Raw genomic sequence first — 18,150 nt, forward strand, 5'->3', positions numbered from 1 at the left:
TTATGAGGCTAAGAGAGCTTGTGGAAAAGGGATGGCATGTTCTGGGAATGAGGAGAGGTCTGTGAGGCCAGAGTTCAGAAAAGAAGGGTAGAAGCTCTAAGCCTGGAGGGAGAAGCTGGTCCCAGGTTATCAAGGACCTTGTATGCTAAGCAAAGGAGCTTGGACTTTATCCTGTAAACAAGAGAGGGCTCAGCTAATCCGGTGGCCAGGGAAATAACAACCAGTTTTGTGTAAGACAACAGCACCAGCAGCAGAGTGACATGTGAACTGGAGCAGAGAGAGAATGACTGGAAGAAAACCCAAGTGACAAAAACAAGAAGAATGCAACAAAAGTAGGAGCGCCTCAGACTGTCATTCAGACCCACCACAACAGTGACTTTCAACGGTAGGAATTCTCTCTGCGTGAAGGTCAAAACAATAAAAAAGAAGGACCAAATGAAAAGGTTTAAAAAAGCAATCTTAACTCCATGTTTTCCTACTATCTTGGTCCAGATGGTCAACCATAAAAAAATGCCTCAAACTAGGTAGTTTATAAACAACAGAAATTTATTGCTCACAGTTCTGAGAAGTCTAGGATCAAGGTACCAAGAGATTCTAGTGAGGGCTGGTTCCTCCTAGATGGCACCTGCTATGTGCCATCCATGTCCTCAAATGGCAGAAGGAGCAAACAAGCTCCCTTGGGCCTTTTTTTTTTTTTTTTGAGTCAGAGTTTTGCTCTTGTCTCCCAGGCTGGAGTGCAATGGCGCGATCTCGGCTCACTGCAACCTCCGCCTCCTGGGTTCAAGCGATTCTCCTGCCTCACCCTCCCCAATAGCTAGGATTACAGGCACACATCACCACACCCGGCTAATTTTTGTATTTTTAGTAAAGACAGGGTTTCAGCATGTTGGCCAGGCTGGTCTTGAACTCCTGACCTCAGGTGATCTGCCCACCTCGGCCTCCCAAAGTGATGGGATTGCAGGTGTGAGCCACCGCACCTGGCTGGGCCTCTTTCATTAAAGGCACCAATCCTATTCATGAAGGCTCCTTCCTCATGACCTGGTCACCTCGCAAGGGCCCCGCCTCTTAATACTATTGCATTGAGGATTCAACTCAGCATACTAATTGGAAGCAATGAGAAAAACTGAATGCATACCTTTGTGTGCAGTGTTGTAATACATGTGAGGAGAAATACTGCATGTGGTTCACGTATATCACAACGCTGCACACAAAATCGCACATCCAGGCCAGGCGTGGTAGCTTGCACCTGTAATCCCAGCACTTTGAAAAGCCGAGGTGGGTGGATCAATGAGTTCAAGAGTTTGAGACCAGGCAGGGAAACATGGCAAAACCCTGTCTCTACAAAATATACAAAAATTAGCCAGGCTTGGTGGCATGCGCCTGTGATCTCACCTACCCAGGAGGTGGAGGCAGTAGGATGGCTTGAGCCCAGGAGGCTGAAGTTGTGAACTGAGATAGTACCACTGCACTCCAGCCTGGGTGACAGAGCAAGACCCTGTCTCAAAAAAAAAATAAAAAAAAAAAAAGGGTACACATCCCATTTTCTCACTGCTTTCCTTTCTCATGATTGAATTTTGCTAAGTTTGCAGCAGCAAAACATCTGTTACCTTCTGAGATTATTCTGGCAACGTAAATTTCAAGTTTTGCAAAAGATAACTCATAATGATCTTTTAAATGCCATTTGAAATATGTGTCCTCAACGTGCTACATCAAGCACTTCTCCCATTTTACGATCCGTGCTCCACAGTTTTATAAAATATTCCTGCATTTTTCCTTCTCTGATCAGCATTTCACAGATGGATGAGTCAAGCAGTACCTGCAAATTTTGGAACCCTCACCTTCCAGACTATTTATGTTCAGGGATCCTTGGGTACATGCCTTTCTATCCTCTACCTATGCTGAAGCCAGACAATTTTTTAAATATTCAATGAATTATACTTCATATTTAGACCCATATGTAAGTAAGGCAGACCCAAACATATAATCAGCCTGTACTTTTTACCCACTCACATATAAAAATCTAAAAATTATATGGCCCTATTGTTTCAGTGAAAATACTTTTAAATTACTATTATCATCTTAGTCTCAGTTTTCTTTTTCATAATGATTCAATTGATATACATAAAACAACTGTATTTCTTCTCTCAATTTCAAATTTTATTCCTAAACCAGTTATTTTCTTTTCACATGGCACTAAGGGAACAAGTTAAAGAAAAGTTGATGACATATTTATGTCTAAACCTTCTTGCTTAGCTTTCTATCAGATATACTTTGTAGCTCTATACTGGAGAAGAGGCAATTATGCCTTTGGTACCTTCCACACTCTCTTATCCTTTTTGAGGGAGTCCGACCTCCTGAATCCACTAACCCCCCAACCCTGGACAATGGGCTCTTGACAACAAGCAGAGAGCAAAAAAACGTAAAACCGGTAGAATATCAAAATAAAGACATTCCTTTCAAAGAACAGTTGACAACTTTACGGCCACTTAAAATACAACAAAGACCTCACATAATGTATGCAGTTTACATGCAGAAATACTCCAGTCAGGATTTTTTTCTTCTAGAGGAATGCCAGAATTATTTCTTAGGTTTAAATTTTTTAAGTTTTTGTTTTTAGGTATGGCAAGCCTTAAAACATACTTTAGGCTGAGTGCAGTGACTCACACCTGTAATTCCAGCACTTTAGGAGGCCGAGGTGGGAGTTTGAGACCAGCCTGGTCAACATGGTGAAACCCTGTCTCGACTAAAAATATAAAAATTAGCTGGGCTTGGTGGTGTGCACCTGTAGTCCCAGCTACTCGGGAGGCTGAGGCAGGAGAATCGCTTGAACCCAGAGGCGGGGGTTGCAGAGAGCTGAGATCGTGCCACTCCACTCCAGCCTAGGCAATAGAACAAGACTCTGTCTCAAAAAAAAAAGAAAAAATTAACTTTAAAATTCATTTTCCTAAATCACAGCAAAAATGAAAGAATTAAAATAACTACCTTTTAAGATATTTTTTTCTGATATTCAGATTTTTTAATACTGGTTTCTAACAAAAGACCAGCCAAAACAATTAAATCCATCTACAAACTCTGAAGTATTTTATACCATAACACCACAAGAACACACTGTGTTGTGTTCATGGCCCCATCATTTACTGGAACACTTAAGAAATAATGTTCAATAACTATTTTTGACTGATGGGGGAGAACTATGGCAAAAGGAGCAGCCTTAGAAAGTGACTTAACTAAACTCACAGATCCTAGGATAAATGAAAAGTGAAGGAGAGAATCTACAGCCAGGAATGGGGCCACAGATAAGAGGTCAACAAGGATACCAAGACAACTCAATGTACAAAGAACTGTCTTTTCAACAAATGGTACTGGAACTACCAGACATCTACATGAAAAAGAAGGAAAATTAATCCCTTCCTCACACCATATGCTAACACTTAAAGTCAGATGGGTCATAAACCTAAATGTAAACCATAAAACTTTAGGAGAAAACATAGGAGTAAAGCTTCATAACTTTAGGCCTTTTTAGATATAATACTAAAATCATAAAGTGAAAAAAGAAAAATAGAAAAACTTGACTTCACCAAAATTTAAATCTTTTGTACTTCAAAGGGCATTATCAAGAAAATGACCTATAGAAAGGGAGAAAATATTTGCAAACCATGTACCTGATAAAGGTCCAATATCCAGAATTTAATACATTTACTACTCAACAATAAAAAGACAAACACAATTTTAAAATGTGCAAAGGATATGAATAGACACTTCCCCAAAGACAATATACAAATGGCCACTGAGCACATGAAAAGATGCTCAATGTCATTAGTCATTACAAAAATGCAAATCAAAACCACATAAGATACCATTTCATGCCCAGTAAGATGATTATTTTAAAAAACATAAACAAAAATGGAAGACAAGTGTTGGCAAAGTTGTAGAAGACTGGAATCCTCATAGATAGCTAATGGGATTGTAAAATGATGCAACCACTTTAGAAAACAGTTTTACAGCTCCTCAAAATATTAAACATGGAATTACCATATGATGCAGCAAGGTTCCACTCCTAAGTATACACCCAAGAGAAAAGATATGAAAGATACATCCACACAAACTTACACAAGAATGTTCATAGCAACATTATTCATAATAGCCAGAGTAGAAACAACACAAATGTACACCAATTGATGAATGCTTATGCAAAATGTGGCATGTCCTACAATGTATATTATTTGCAATAAAAAGGAATGAAAGAAGGGGACGGGGGAGGGATAGCATTAGGAGATATACCTAATGTAAATGACGAGTTAATGGGTGCAGCACACCAACATGGCACGTGTATACATATGTAACAAACCTGCATGTTGTACACATGTACCCTAGAACTTAAAGTATAATAACAAAAAAAAATTTTTTTTAAAAAAAAAGAAAAATATCATTCCATGGTTACCACCGTATTGTTTTCACATGGGTAAAACATCCTCTGCAATCATTTATCAATTAAAATATTTTTAACCAAAAAAAAAAAAAAAAAAAAAAAAAGGAATGAAAGACATGGATGAAACTGAAAACATGCTAAGGGCAAGATACCAATCACAAAAGACCATACATTTCATTTATATAAGATGTTCAAAATAGACAAATCTTTAAAGACAGAAAATAAGAGACTGAGGCAATGAAAATGTTCTAAAATTAGACAGTGATCGTGATGGCTGCACAACTTTGGATATACTAAAACTCACTGAATGGTACACTTTAAGTGGGCGGACTTTGTGGTACGTGAATTGTATTTCATAACATTGTTTACAAAATAAATTTTAAAAATAAAAAAAGAAAAGAAACAGAGTTTGGTATCTTCTGAAGCAGAAACAAAGACCAAGAAAAGCCGAGGCACTGCCAAGGTAGGCTACAGCACAGGGAGCAACAGAAACTTGGCCTGTGAGGACAGCCCCAGAGCTACCTCAGGCCAAAACTCCACTCAACCACTGCTTCCCAGGTGAGGTGCAGGGAGTACAACAGGAAGCCCAATCAGACTCCATTCCATGGGTGATGGAAAGAATGGTGAAGCAATTACATCATGTGGGTATGTGATTATTTAATGGAGATAAGTATGGGAGTGGTAGTCTAGATAAGTATGGGAGTGGAAATTAGGATGGAGAGAGAGGCAAAAGTCCCTGAGGAGCTCAAGCGTAAGTTGAAAAAGGAAGGATGAAATAAGGGTTAATTTGGAGAAAAGTTGGAGGTGGAGGTTGAGAACATTGCAGACACAAGGGACCTGTGGCAGGAGGGAAAATGGCATTGCACAAGTGAGCAGGGGAAGGCTCTTGTGGCCATGAGGTAGAGACCAAGAACGGGTGGTGAGCAACATGGCTGAAGACAGACAGCAGCCAGACCACACAGGCCTTACAGCCATAAGCAGGATTTGGTTTAAATTCTAAGACCTATGGGAATGCACTGAAGGGTTTCAAGCAGGGGACTAATGTGGTCCAACTTGAATTTTTGGGAAAGGGGTAGGAAGGGACCACAGTAGATCCTGGCAGTTAATGAGATACTATCAGTTGGCCAACAGAGAGATGAGGATGGCCTCAGTGTGGTAAAGGGCAGTGGGCGTCATGAGAAGTACGCAGTATCTGCCAGGCCAGGGGGATGAGATAATGGGTAAGCTGTTCTAGCTCTCTAGGAGGCCTGCAGAATCAGTTTCCTCTCTCCCTTCATTCCACTTACCCTTACATTAACCCCCAATAACTAAGGTACTCTGAATACTTGTCTCTCTTCCAATACTTAGATCTCCACTGATGAGGCATCTGGCCCTCCAAAAATGCAAGCCACAGCACATCAGTATCAGTCTCCTGCTTAAAACCTTTCAACACATCCCCCCTGGTTTTAGGATTTAAACCAAATACACATTTGCAAATTAAAAGAAGTCTTCCTTAAAATTCTTCAAGGAGGGGTTTTTCAGTTTTATAAAAATAAAATTATTATTTAAAATCCCTAAGAATTATGTATTTGGTGATAAAGATCCCAGATATAATCCTAGAGGTAAATTAATTTGGTTTTTCTCCCCAACTGGAATGTAAGCTCTATGCAGATACAAACTGTATACCAAGGCCTGGCACAAAGTAGAGGCTCAAGAGAACCGCTGAATGAATGAAAGCCCCAGGTACTAAAGGTACTGATTACAAACTCTAAGCAATGTTCTTTATTTACCAATCAGAAAGAAGAGGTAAGTTTCATAATATGTGGGTTCAAGAGTTTTTCTCAATTATAAAATTATTCAGTTACAAGGAAATACAGATAATCAAAGGGAAAAAGTAGCCAACCCTATAAAATGATTCATGAAATGTATATTAAAAGAATTTTAACTTATCATTATACATCTACCACAACATCAGAAATAGTTTTTCCCATTACAGGACATCCTTAGGGGCCTGTCATTACTCGTGACCGTGGGCGCTGTCTCCCTGAAAAGCAACCTGGTAAGATTTAACAAGTTCTACAAAATGGTTCACAGTCTTTAACTAAAGTATCTCTCCTCTTTATGAAACATGCCCCAAGGAAACAGAGGATTCAGAAGGAAATTTAAAGAAACTTATAAAACAGGTATATGGCCTAATGGTAATAACAGTGAAAAACAGGAAACATTTTAAAAGACCAACAGTAAGATTAAGCAAACTATGGAATATCAACACTGTGGACTCCACAGTTGTTCAAAAGGAGTTACATGGAATCCAGTGATATTTTACATATGTATTTCTATATAATTTTTTCAAAAAGCAGAAAATAGTATAAAAAAAAAAAAACAATTCTGAGAGGGTTACAAAGCTTGGCGGCCACCAGCATTCAAAGTAAATCTATTAAAATGACCTGCATTTGTGACAGCTGAATGCTCTGGACCTTCGGAAGCAGAAAATAAGCATTTGGTAGCTGCTTTGCAGACCCTTCTGTAGAGATTCTACGAGTGCCAATTCCAGATACCTGCAGAAAGAGAGAGAGAATTGCTCCTTTGTTAGAGTTTTAAAACACATTTGCCATAATGCTAAAGCACATCTCCAAAGGAAATCTGTATTCATCACCATGGCCTACAAGACTCTACTAATCCAATTACTATATTTATCTTTGTCTACAAAAAACACAGCTGAATGCTGGCTGGGCACAGTGGCTCACGCCTGTAATCCCAACACTTTGGGAGGTCCGGGCAGGTGGATCATTTGAGGACAGGAGTTTGAGACCAGCCTGGCCAACATGGTGAAAGCCCGTCTCTGCTAAAAATACAAAAATTAGCCAGGCAGTGGTGGGAGGCTGAGGCAGGAGAATAGCTTGTGCCTGGGAGGTGGTTGCAGTGAGCCGAGATCACACCACTGCACTCCAGCCTGGGCAACAAAGTGAGACCCTGTCTCAAAAAATAAACAAACAAACAAACAAACAGATACAGAATGCTGTATTTAAGCTGAATGTTCCTTACTGTAGCAAATCTGTTCACAAGTAGGCAACTCCTCTGATATGGTACCTCTTTAATGGAATGCAGTAAGAAATAACCACAAAAATTACTGATCTGAACTTAAATTACTTGATGCCACATCTTGTTAAATGCCACATCAGGTACCATTTAAGGTAAAGATTCCTATTTCTGATAATAGCAACAAGATTCTTCAAGCTCCCTTCCTGGTACTTTGATATGAATAGTGAGCTCCCTTGGAATCAGCCTCCAAGCACACAATCAATGTCTCCTAATCAGAAATATTCCTGAGCCAAGGAGGGAAGGTAGGCAAAATCACTAGAGACTGTCCTTAGAGTGCCTCCTTCTGAACGCCCATGAGGTGAGAGTCGTGAGTTTTGAAAGCCTTCTGTATTTTATATTGGGAAACTGTGTGACAGATTTCTTTGCTTTGTTTTAGTATGCTCCAAAGATCCACAGTAGGGCTACAGCTGTGTTGTCAGTAGGAAAGACAGCCAACTGTGGCACGTCAGGCAGAAAAGGGTGCACGCTGATGATTTTAACATCACTAACAGTCTTATATTTTAACGACATAAACCAGGTGACAACATTTCCAAGTCTTTTTAAAAATATCCCCACCCCTACAGTTAAGTCACCAACCAAATTATATGACAAAAGGAAAAAGTTACTCACATGATAGGAAAGGACTCCATACGAAGAGGTATTAATAAATAAGGAACTTTCAATGCTTCCTTCTTCAGTAGGTAAGAAAATAATTCTGAAGGAAGTTTTCCCCATTGCTGGAATTACCTGAAAGAAAGGTCCCCAGTCAGCCATTTGGAATGGCCCCCTTTGATAAACTGTCTTTCACAGACTTTCTTTTTTTGACAATTTCTGTTAACAGACATTTGCATACTGTGCACCCTTGATTTATCAGTATCATGAATCCATAAGAATCCCCAAACTTATCAGCATCCAACTATCCGCTCTTACATATCTGCTATATCTAAGAGGATACAGCAAAGAATATTACCACTGACTCAGGACGAGTCCTTTCGCTTCAGACTGGAGCTGTGAGTCTCACACCTTTCCTTCCCCTCCTCTTCCACCCCCACAGGTCCAACTGTCTTTAGCTAACACAGTTCTATCTCTACTTAAATACAGACAATAACCAATGTGCAAACATGTTGGTATGTAATAAAAATCAGGAACAAAGTTTATCCAGACAGACTGTCACAAACCAAATATTGGGCTTCCCCTTACAACACGTCCTTAGTCCCAGTATTCTTTTAAGTACATAATATCAGGCAGACATAGTAAGCAAAACAAATAAAAGCCTACTAGCAATCAGGATCTTCATTAAACATTAAAGACCACTGAAAGTAAAACTATTAGAAGACTAAGTTGGAGCTCTGTGTTATGGTGCCAATCAGCTTTACAAGGAGCCATTCACTATACCTTGCAGTCCTGCATTTAGAAAGGAGACCTAACTTTCCTAGCAGGTTGGAGAGATGGAAGAGGTCTCAACTATAAACTTACATTAGTTACTAAATGCCTCAGAGTTTGTAGTCATTTCAAGACAAGTAATATAAACTTTCCCTAGTCACAATAAAGCCACGTTAAATATACATACATTACCACACAGCTGAGAGTCTTCAAACTCCTCCCCAACCCCCACCACCTCCCCCGGCCCCAGGAGATATCAAGAGCCACTAAAATTATAAAAATGAGCAACTGGAAAAGTAAATGCTAAGGTAAACACACAGGAGGAAAAGGTTTGGGTGGCAGAAAAAGGGGGAGACGGGGAGCAGAAAGTAAAAACTTCAGGCCAAAGAAAGCAAGAAAATCTGGCAGCCTGCCACAGCATAGTTTCCAGGAGTCCATCAACACCCACCCTGCAGGGAACAGGCGGCACATGGAAATGTCCAGCAGCTGCAAACACCGAATTCACCACAACCTCTCTGTCCCTACTAGGGTTGTAAGCATGGAGAATCTTTGCTGCAGGATGTCCCAGGAACCTGGGAGGAGAAACAAAGAGAAAAATCAATGTACTGTGTGGTTATAAATATTACTATACATATGTATGTATTATTATACATATACGCACACATATTTTTAAACCCAGAAAGCTGTTGCTGTTCATCACAAAGTTAAATTATCCAATCACGCTGGATTCAATTCCCAACAGCCAAAAGTCATAAAACAAAAAACAACTTCATTTTATAAGGCTTAGGCCAATCCACAGTAGCACTCCATTGGTTTCTGTGTTAGAAAAATTTAACCCATTTAGGCCATTAAAATGCTTGCAAAAAAAAAAAAAAAAAAAAAAAAAAAAAAAGAAAAACCTATAGGCAACTCACTGGCACTTCTCGGACTTGGGTCTCTAATTCAAATGAAAATATGTTGGCCGGGCGCGGTGGCTCAAGCCTGTAATCCCAGCACTTTGGGAGGCCGAGACGGGCGGATCACAAGGTCAGGAGATCGAGACCATCCTGGCTAACACGGTGAAACCCCGTCTCTACTAAAAAAATACAAAAAACTAGCCGGGCGAGGTGGCGGACGCCTGTAGTCCCAGCTACTCGGGAGGCTGAGGCAGGAGAATGGCGTGAACCCGGGAGGTAGAGCTTGCAGTGAGCTGAGATCCGGCCACTGCACTCCAGCTTGGGTGACAGAGCGAGACTCCGTCTCAAAAAAAAAAAAAAAAATATGTTTAGGTAAGAAACTGTACTCAAAGAAAAACCCAATTTTTCTTAGGGTTATGTTTTCTGAGTAAGAGAGACTTTTTGGGGAGGTATGTATTTTCAACTCACAGAGAGATGTTATTTTATTAGGTCTTATAAAAGGAAAACTGAATTATGGCTAAAGGCCATTCTTTTGAGAAAACTGAAAATCCTGCAGCACTTTGCAGCAGAGGTTCTCGTCCATTTAAATTAGGAGCCTTTCCAAAAAACTCTGATGAAAGCTCTGGCTCCTCCCTCCACAAACATACACTTACAAAAAGTTTCATATACAGCTTCAAAACCTTCCACAAACCTCAGAGTAAAATCCCTGCTCCGTGGCAAATACATTAACTCATGAAGGCCTTGATGCCAATTCTTTTCGGCAGTAACTCTCCACCTACGATGTCTCGGCTCTGATAAAGGAATTGCCAAGAGGAAAGGAGCTGGGCTCTGGCCCACCTGCCTGGAGCCACCTACAATGCTCCCTCTAATCACTTAACTCCGATTCCTACTGCTCAAGACCAAATTCAGTCTTGTTCAATTATGTTGCAATGAACAGAGAGTCAGCAAAAATTTCACTAAAGTCATTTCTTCAGTTTTAATATCTTCAGTGGCAGAGAGAGCCAAATATACAGCTCTCATTAGGATGGCCTAGAAATAAAATTATATTCTATTTAAGCTGAATGAATTATATCTATAATTGGAATAAAATCAGAAAAATATCAGCATAATGAATGAATTAGGTAAAATTCATTCATTATGAATTTACGAATGAATTAGGTAAAATTCATTCATTATGCTGATATTTTTCTGATTTTATTCCAATTTCTATGATATTAAAAATGTATCCTTTAGGAAAAATGAAATGGATGTTGCTTTTCTTATATACAATGAGATCTCCAAAATACTATGTTACTACCATCAAATCCTTAGAATTTTTCTTTTGGTTTTCACCCTTACTTTTAATCACTAGTCTTAAGGAAAGGTTTAATATATCCAATGTGTATTTCAAAACGCAGTTCTTCACATCCCATTACAAATAAAATACCACATCAATGTGATTAAAATCCTGATTTTTCAAAGTGTTCTTAAGTAACACCATTTAAAAAAAAAATGTTCAACACTACCATACACATAAAGGGTCACTTCAGAAAAGCCTTACCTCAGAGCACTGGGCTCATATCTGCCTTTCTTCCCCCAATTAAAATTAAATAAATAAGGACTTCTGTGGTTTGGGGTTTTAAGTAAATAATATCAATCATCAAAGTTATTAATACTTATCCTCAAAGCTTTATATCCCATTTACATAATTTAAATACAAGGTTTCTAACAATACAAATGTCTACCAGAGAAATACATGAGAAAATAAGAATGCAAAATGGCAATGCTACAGAGCCAGTGACTGCACTACCAGAAGTCTCTCCAGACCTAACAGAGAATGCTAGCTGAAGCCTAGTCACCACTGTGCTATTTTTATTCTATTTTTTAGATTCTATTTTTAAAAGTGTTATGAGGATATAAATTTCCTTCACTAGTGACAACTGGAAGATACTGTTAATTTAACACTACAAAAGAATGATTAAAATCTCTATGAATGATTAGCACTTTTTATCTTAGGACCAGCAGAATATTAACCCTTCACATAAGCCCTAAGAAGCAGGCAGATGGCAACCAAGTAACAAGATCCCAATTTTACACCCCCAGGAAAATCAAAGCTATGAAGAGGGCTGGGATTCGCTCAAGGCCAACATCAAAATAAACCACAGCAAAAGCTGAACTGGGACAGTGAAGAAATCAGGAGCAGAACCCTCAGGCCAAAGTTTTACTCTAATGCCTATAAATTAAACCATTTGTCAGCCATAAGGTAAAACTCAACTAATCTTAAATGTGTTCTAATTTAGGCTAAAGTTTGTTCTGAGTTTAACTTCAGCAAAATAACTAATTCTCATAATCATATTCCAGATCTCACTAATAAGAAAAATAGCATCATAAGTGCTCTTAGAAATCAGAAGATTTATTCTACCACTTCTAGTGAAATGACCTTGAGCAAACTGCATTCCTTCTCAGCAACAAATCTATGAACACATTTGTAGTACACGCTCAAACACAATACACACAGACTCAGATAATGCCTGTCTTCACTGGACTGATATAAAACCCAAATGACAAGAGACATGATTACACTTTGGGAGCCATAAAGTATTATATAAAGGTAACTAAGTCCTCCAAAGGTGATTCCATCTAAAAATCAGAAAGCCTTTCAAATCAAAGACTTTCAGCATTCTCTCAGCATGTGTCTAGCTATTAGGACCAGAGATTAAAGTATATTGCTAATTAACAAATGTGTATCATATACAATCAGCTCTCCATAACTGCAGATTCAACCAACCTTGATTGAAAGTATTTGAGGGGGGGAAAAAAACAAAAATAACAATACAAAAAAAAAGAGATACAGTGTAACAACTATTTACACAGTATTTACACTATATTAGTCATTATAAGTAAACTAGAGTTTTTTTGTTTTTGTCGAACAAAAAAACTCTGTCATCCAGGCTGGAGTACACTCTGTCATCCAGGCTGGAATACAGTGGCATGATCATAGCTCAGAGTAACCTTGAACTCCTGGACTCAAGTGATCCTCCTGCTTCAGCCTTGTGAGTAGCTGGAAGTACAGGTGTGCACCACTATGCCTAATTTTTTAAAAATTTTTTATAGAGACAGGGTCTCACAGTGTTGCCCAGGCTGGTCTCGAACTCTTGGCCTCAAGTGATCCTTCTGCCTCAGTCTCCCAAAGTGCTGGGATTACAGGCATAAACCACCATGCCCGGCCTCTAGAGATAATCTAAAGTATATGGGAGGTTGTATGTAAATAATATGCCAAGGACTTGAGCATCCTTAGCTTTTGGTTTCCATGAGCATCCTGGATCTGATCCCATATGGATAACAAGGGACAAGTGTAAACATACCCCCATGGGCATCGACTATAGGATTTTGTTATGTTACTGAAGAGCAAATATTTCAGACAGCCAGGATCCTATGAACTGGAATTACTATCCTAATAGCTATACTTACTACTAATATTATTCTATCTACCAATCTATAACATATATTCTTTAAAGTAGGTCCTGAATCAAAATTTCTTTTCACAATAAAGCCTTTTTCTTTTTCTTTTTTTTTTTTGAGACAGTTTCCCTCTGTCACCCAGGCTGGAACTCGGTGGCATGATGATCTTGGCTCACTGCAACCTCTGCCTCTCAGGCTCAAGAAACTCTTGTGCCTCAACCTCCCAAGTAGCTGGGATTACAGGCGCTCACCACTATGTCCGGCTAATTTTTGTATTTTTAGTAGAGTTTTGCCATGTTGGCCAGGCTGGTCTCGAACTCCTGAGCTCAAGTGATCCGCCCACCCTGGACTCCCAGAGTGGTGGGATTACAGGAGTGAGCTACCGCACTCAGCCTCACAATAAAGCTTTTTCACAAAAGTACAGCACCCTCTCAGAATTTAAAATCAATGAGGTTATGATAAATTCAGCTTATTTATATTGTCAACTAAACTACTAAACATTCAGCTTCTATTAAACTTTCTTTACATAAGAGTAAAAATATAAAAAATCAAAAAAGCAGAAACCTAGAATTTTATAAAGTTGGCAAACTCCCAGTTTTCTCTTCTTCTCTTTATAAAATCTTTTTCTAAAAAGCTCAACATGGTCCTTTTAAATTTCAAGTTCAGGATGGGCGCAGTGGTTCATGCCTGTAATCCCAGCACTCTGGGAGGCCAAGGAGGGCATATCACTTGAGGTCAGGAGTTTGAGACTAGCCTGGCCAACATGGCAAAACACTGTCTCTACTAAAAACACAAAAATTACAGGCATGGTGATGGGCACCCGTAGTTCCAGCTATTCAGGAGGCTGAGGCAGGAGAATCGTTTGAACCCAAGAGGCGGAGGCTGCAGTGAGCCGAGACTGCGCCACTTGCACTCCAGTCTGGGTGACAATGCAAGACTCCATCTCAAAAAAAAAAAAAAAAAAAAAAATTCCAAGTGCATTCTCCTTCACTGCAGCTCTAACATTTTGATGATTAGAAAGGAATGTAAAGCAAGTAATCCAGATGCATAAAGGAGGGCACAACAGGAGCCCACCCTAACCCAGCCCAGATGCTCTCCTATGGCCACGGTTATTTCATTCACAAAACTTTGCTTGTCACTCAAAAGGCTCTTCATGAAATTGAAGTGGTGTTTGCCAGCCCCGGAAACAAGCAGCGCTTTTACCCCTCACTCTTGAAACTACTAATTAGAAGTTCTATCTTTTCAACGCAGCTATATTCTGCATCCAGGAAGCTTAACACTTGAAGATTCAAACTTTATCACAGACAGCAAGAGTCCTTATGTTGCCTGATTTCCACAGTGTCACCCTTCCTTAATTTTTCCAGGTTCCCAAGTTAGGCCTTCAACTGACACTCAGATTACACTGTCTTCATCTTGTGGTTCTTTACATGATACTGTAAAGTCATTACAGCTTATGTACTGCCTTCCCCAACTTGAGTCTCCAAAGTCTTAATCCTAACAACTGTAAGCATGGTGCAATTTTGAATCCAGAAGGCACAGCAAGAAGTAAAATCAAGTGAGTAAATCAATCTAGTGTACAAAAATTCAGAGACCATCAATATTTAGAGTTTTTCATTATAAAATAACCGGATCTGTTTTGGAAAAACAACATTGACATCTTATTAAATTCCAATCACTATAAAATATTAAAAGGTATACTTATTAAAAATTAAAGAAGGCCGGGTGCGGTGACTCACGTCTGTAATCCCAGCACTTTGGGAGGCCAAGGTGGGCGAATCACGAGGTCAGGAGATCGAGACCATCCTGGCTAACACGGTGGAACCCCATCTCTACTAAAAATACAAAAAATTAGCCAGGCGTGGTGGCGGACGCCTGTGATCCCAGCAACTCGGGAGGCTGGGGCAGGAGAATGGCGTGAACCTGGGAGGTGGAGCTTGCAGTGAGCCGAGATCAGGCCACTGCACTCCAGCCTGGGTGACAGAGCAAGACTCCATCTCAAAAAAAAAAAAAAAAATTAAAGAAAGGGCTAAAACAATTCTTGCACTCTCCTTTTCACAAAAATATTTCTCTTAACAAGTCTCAGGATCAATATCCCTCCACATTATCAATATACCTAAAATGTAACATTATACATATATGTAAAAAAAAATCCTGAAAATAAATAGTATATATAAAATGAGTTTTAATTATAAAGAAAAGATACTTACTGTATTCCAAAATCTAAAACTGATGGCTGAAAATGTAAGCCTTTTCCACTAAATAGTTTGTCCGAGAAGCTAAAAAAAGAAAAGAGAGATTGACTTTGTTGTAGTTTTAACATTTAAATGCTGAGATATAATGTACTTAGACCAATGACTCCCAGTGCCTGAGATATAATTTTACTCCCTTATAGATTTTAAATGATAAAATTGAATTATTAGAAGTCTGGTATAGTTCTAGAGTTGTAAAACTTAAGATAATCTAAGATTATGGCTAGAACTTCCTATCCAATGTGCAGATTTTACAAGCATTCAGACAGAAATAGAGATGGATTTAATTTGTAACAGCCTTCATTTCTGGGTGAATTTGGATGACATGGCTATTTTCATAAACCCTAAATCAGGAAATCACATACAAGTAAAGTTGGCCTGGGGGAGGGGACTGTGGCCTCTGACTTTGTTAAGACTTCTTGTAACAGGCAAGGACTGTGTCGCATAGCTGGTGAGGCTGCAACCATCACAAGCCTGCATAAGAATAACAATCGTACAGAATCTCACATGGCAGGTTGTTAATCATCACTATGATTTCATTTTCCTTCATGGTCAAAAGGCACAAATCAATATAGCAGAAAGAATATCAAAACATTTTTAAAACATGTAAAAGAAAACCATAATAAAGATACATGACATATAAACATACTTAAAAACATAAAATACAAAATATACATATGAGTATCAAAAAACTATCAACCTCCATAATGACATTTTAAAAGCTGTAATAATCTAAAGATGTTTAACTGAAGAAGCTCCTAAAGGTAACATGAACAACTGTTTTCTTTTTTTTTTTGAGACGGAGTCTTGCTCTGTCACCCAGGCTGGAGTGCAGTGGCCGGATCTCAGCTCACTGCAAGCTCCGCCTCCCGGGTTTACGCCATTCTCCTGCCTCAGCCTCCCGAGTAGCTGGGACTACAGGCGCCCGCCACCGCGCCCGGCTAGTTTTTTGTATTTTTAGTAGAGACGGGGTTTCACCGTGTTAGCCAGGATGGTCTCGATCTCCTGACCTCGTGATCCGCCCGCCTCGGCCTCCCAAAGTGCTGGGATTACAGGCTTGAGCCACCGCGCCCGGCGAACAACTGTTTTCAAAGACTGGAACAAGCTTTCCAAAATAGAATCTTTTTGGCCGGAGGTGGTGGCTCATGCCTGTAATTCCAGCACTTTGAGAGGCCAAGGCAGGCAGATAACTTGAGCCCAGGAGTTTGAGAGCAGTCTGGGCAACACAGTGAGATCCTATCTCTACTAAAAAATTTTAAAAATGAGCCAGGCATGGTGGCATATGCCTGTAGTCCCAACTACTCTGGAGGCTGAGGCAGGAGGACTGCTTGAGCCCAGGAGTTCGAGCTTGCAGTAAGCTATGATAGCACCACTGCACTCCAGACTGGGTGACAGAGCAAGACCATTTTTGAGACCTGTCTCAAAAAATAAGTAAGTAAATAGAAGCTTTCCATTTTCTCCTCCCGCCCAGCAGCCACCGACCAAGCTGGTTCAAAGGCTGGTCCAGGAGTGGAAATTTGACTTTTAAACCTGCTGGCCAATACGCTTTGTGACCTTTCAGCAACTCCCTCTCCAAGGCCCCACTTTTCTTGAAGGTACAAACAATGCAGAGACCCGAGAACCCTTCCAAAGTCCTTGTCTCACAGGAAGAATCTAGTTGCATCTTTTCTTCCTCCCTGCACTTTCTGCCTTTATCTAAGTTTCTCTTTCTCTATCCTCTCTCCATTATAGTCTGTTTGTACCTCCTTTATTCTATCTCCAGCCCCAGCTGTATTAACAATAAAGTGATGCCTTGGGCTCCATCTGCCTAACTCTTGTCAATCTCTTCACTTGTTTTGAACATGGTCAGAGAAGAGGTATGCTATTTACTCAAACCCTAAAAGGCCAGCACTAATTCTACAACTGGCTTGCAGAGAAGTTGCCTCCGGAAATGATGTGAAGAACCACAGGTGGTAACGAAGGTGAAGAAGTACCCACAGCAGATGTACCACAGGGACCCCACTCCAGACGGAGCTGGCCAGGCTCGGTATTTCAGAAGAAAAACAAAAAAAAAACAGGCAACTTTATGTACCAAAAATAATCTTGAGAAAAGTCAGGCTACTGCTTACGACAAAGTAATTAATGACAATGACAGTCTTCTTTCTGTCTTGTGCGCTGAAAAGTGAATTTGCCATCAGATTTTATACAACTTCCACATGAACAGATGAGGTTTGGAGGATTTAAGTAATTCACCCAAGGTCACATAGCTACTAAAAGGCAGAGCCCAAATTCCAATCTAGATCTGTGGAAGCGGAAGACATGAGCCCTGCCAAGTTCAGGCATTGTATGACCTATCCAAGGAACCGGTGCAGTCTGACCTGCTGGTGAGGGCTTAGGAAGCAGAGCACTCCAGGCCATGGCCATCACCTTCCAGCCTTGAGAGTATCAGTCACTAAACCTCTCTCAAGTCCTAACCTTACTATCTGCAAAATGGAAATGATCTACACCGTAGTTACGAGACTAAAATGAAATAGGATGAGATAAAATGATGTGCCAAATATGAAGCAAAGGCTTCATTAAGGTCAATAAATATTAGCTCATATTACTAAAAGGATGACCCTCATCTTATAAGAAAAGCAAAGAGAACAGATGGAGAAGCTGATTGAGCTTAAAGTCAACATCGACCTCTGGAATTAAAAGTCCCAAACAAGAC

The 18,150-nt window shown here is 39.7% G+C and overlaps 1 protein-coding gene across 5 annotated transcripts in view; it reads right to left on the reverse strand.

Annotated features, from left to right (window-relative positions):
• TMEM131L (transmembrane 131 like) overlaps nt 1–18,150 on the reverse strand; it is a 170,537-nt gene that overhangs the window by 71,287 nt on the left and 81,100 nt on the right. For all 5 annotated transcript variants that reach the window (XM_050791996.1, XM_050791997.1, XM_050791994.1 and 2 more), the window contains 4 exons: nt 15,417–15,485; nt 9,321–9,444; nt 8,120–8,236; nt 6,856–6,966 (listed from right to left, as the gene is read on the reverse strand). In XM_050791996.1, coding sequence (XP_050647953.1) covers nt 6,856–6,966; nt 8,120–8,236; nt 9,321–9,444; nt 15,417–15,485 — 421 coding nt within the window. The remainder of the gene's footprint in view (nt 1–6,855; nt 6,967–8,119; nt 8,237–9,320; nt 9,445–15,416; nt 15,486–18,150) is intronic.

Source organism: Macaca thibetana, chromosome 5, assembly GCF_024542745.1.
Source record: "Macaca thibetana thibetana isolate TM-01 chromosome 5, ASM2454274v1, whole genome shotgun sequence".
Taxonomy (NCBI): domain Eukaryota; kingdom Metazoa; phylum Chordata; class Mammalia; order Primates; family Cercopithecidae; genus Macaca; species Macaca thibetana.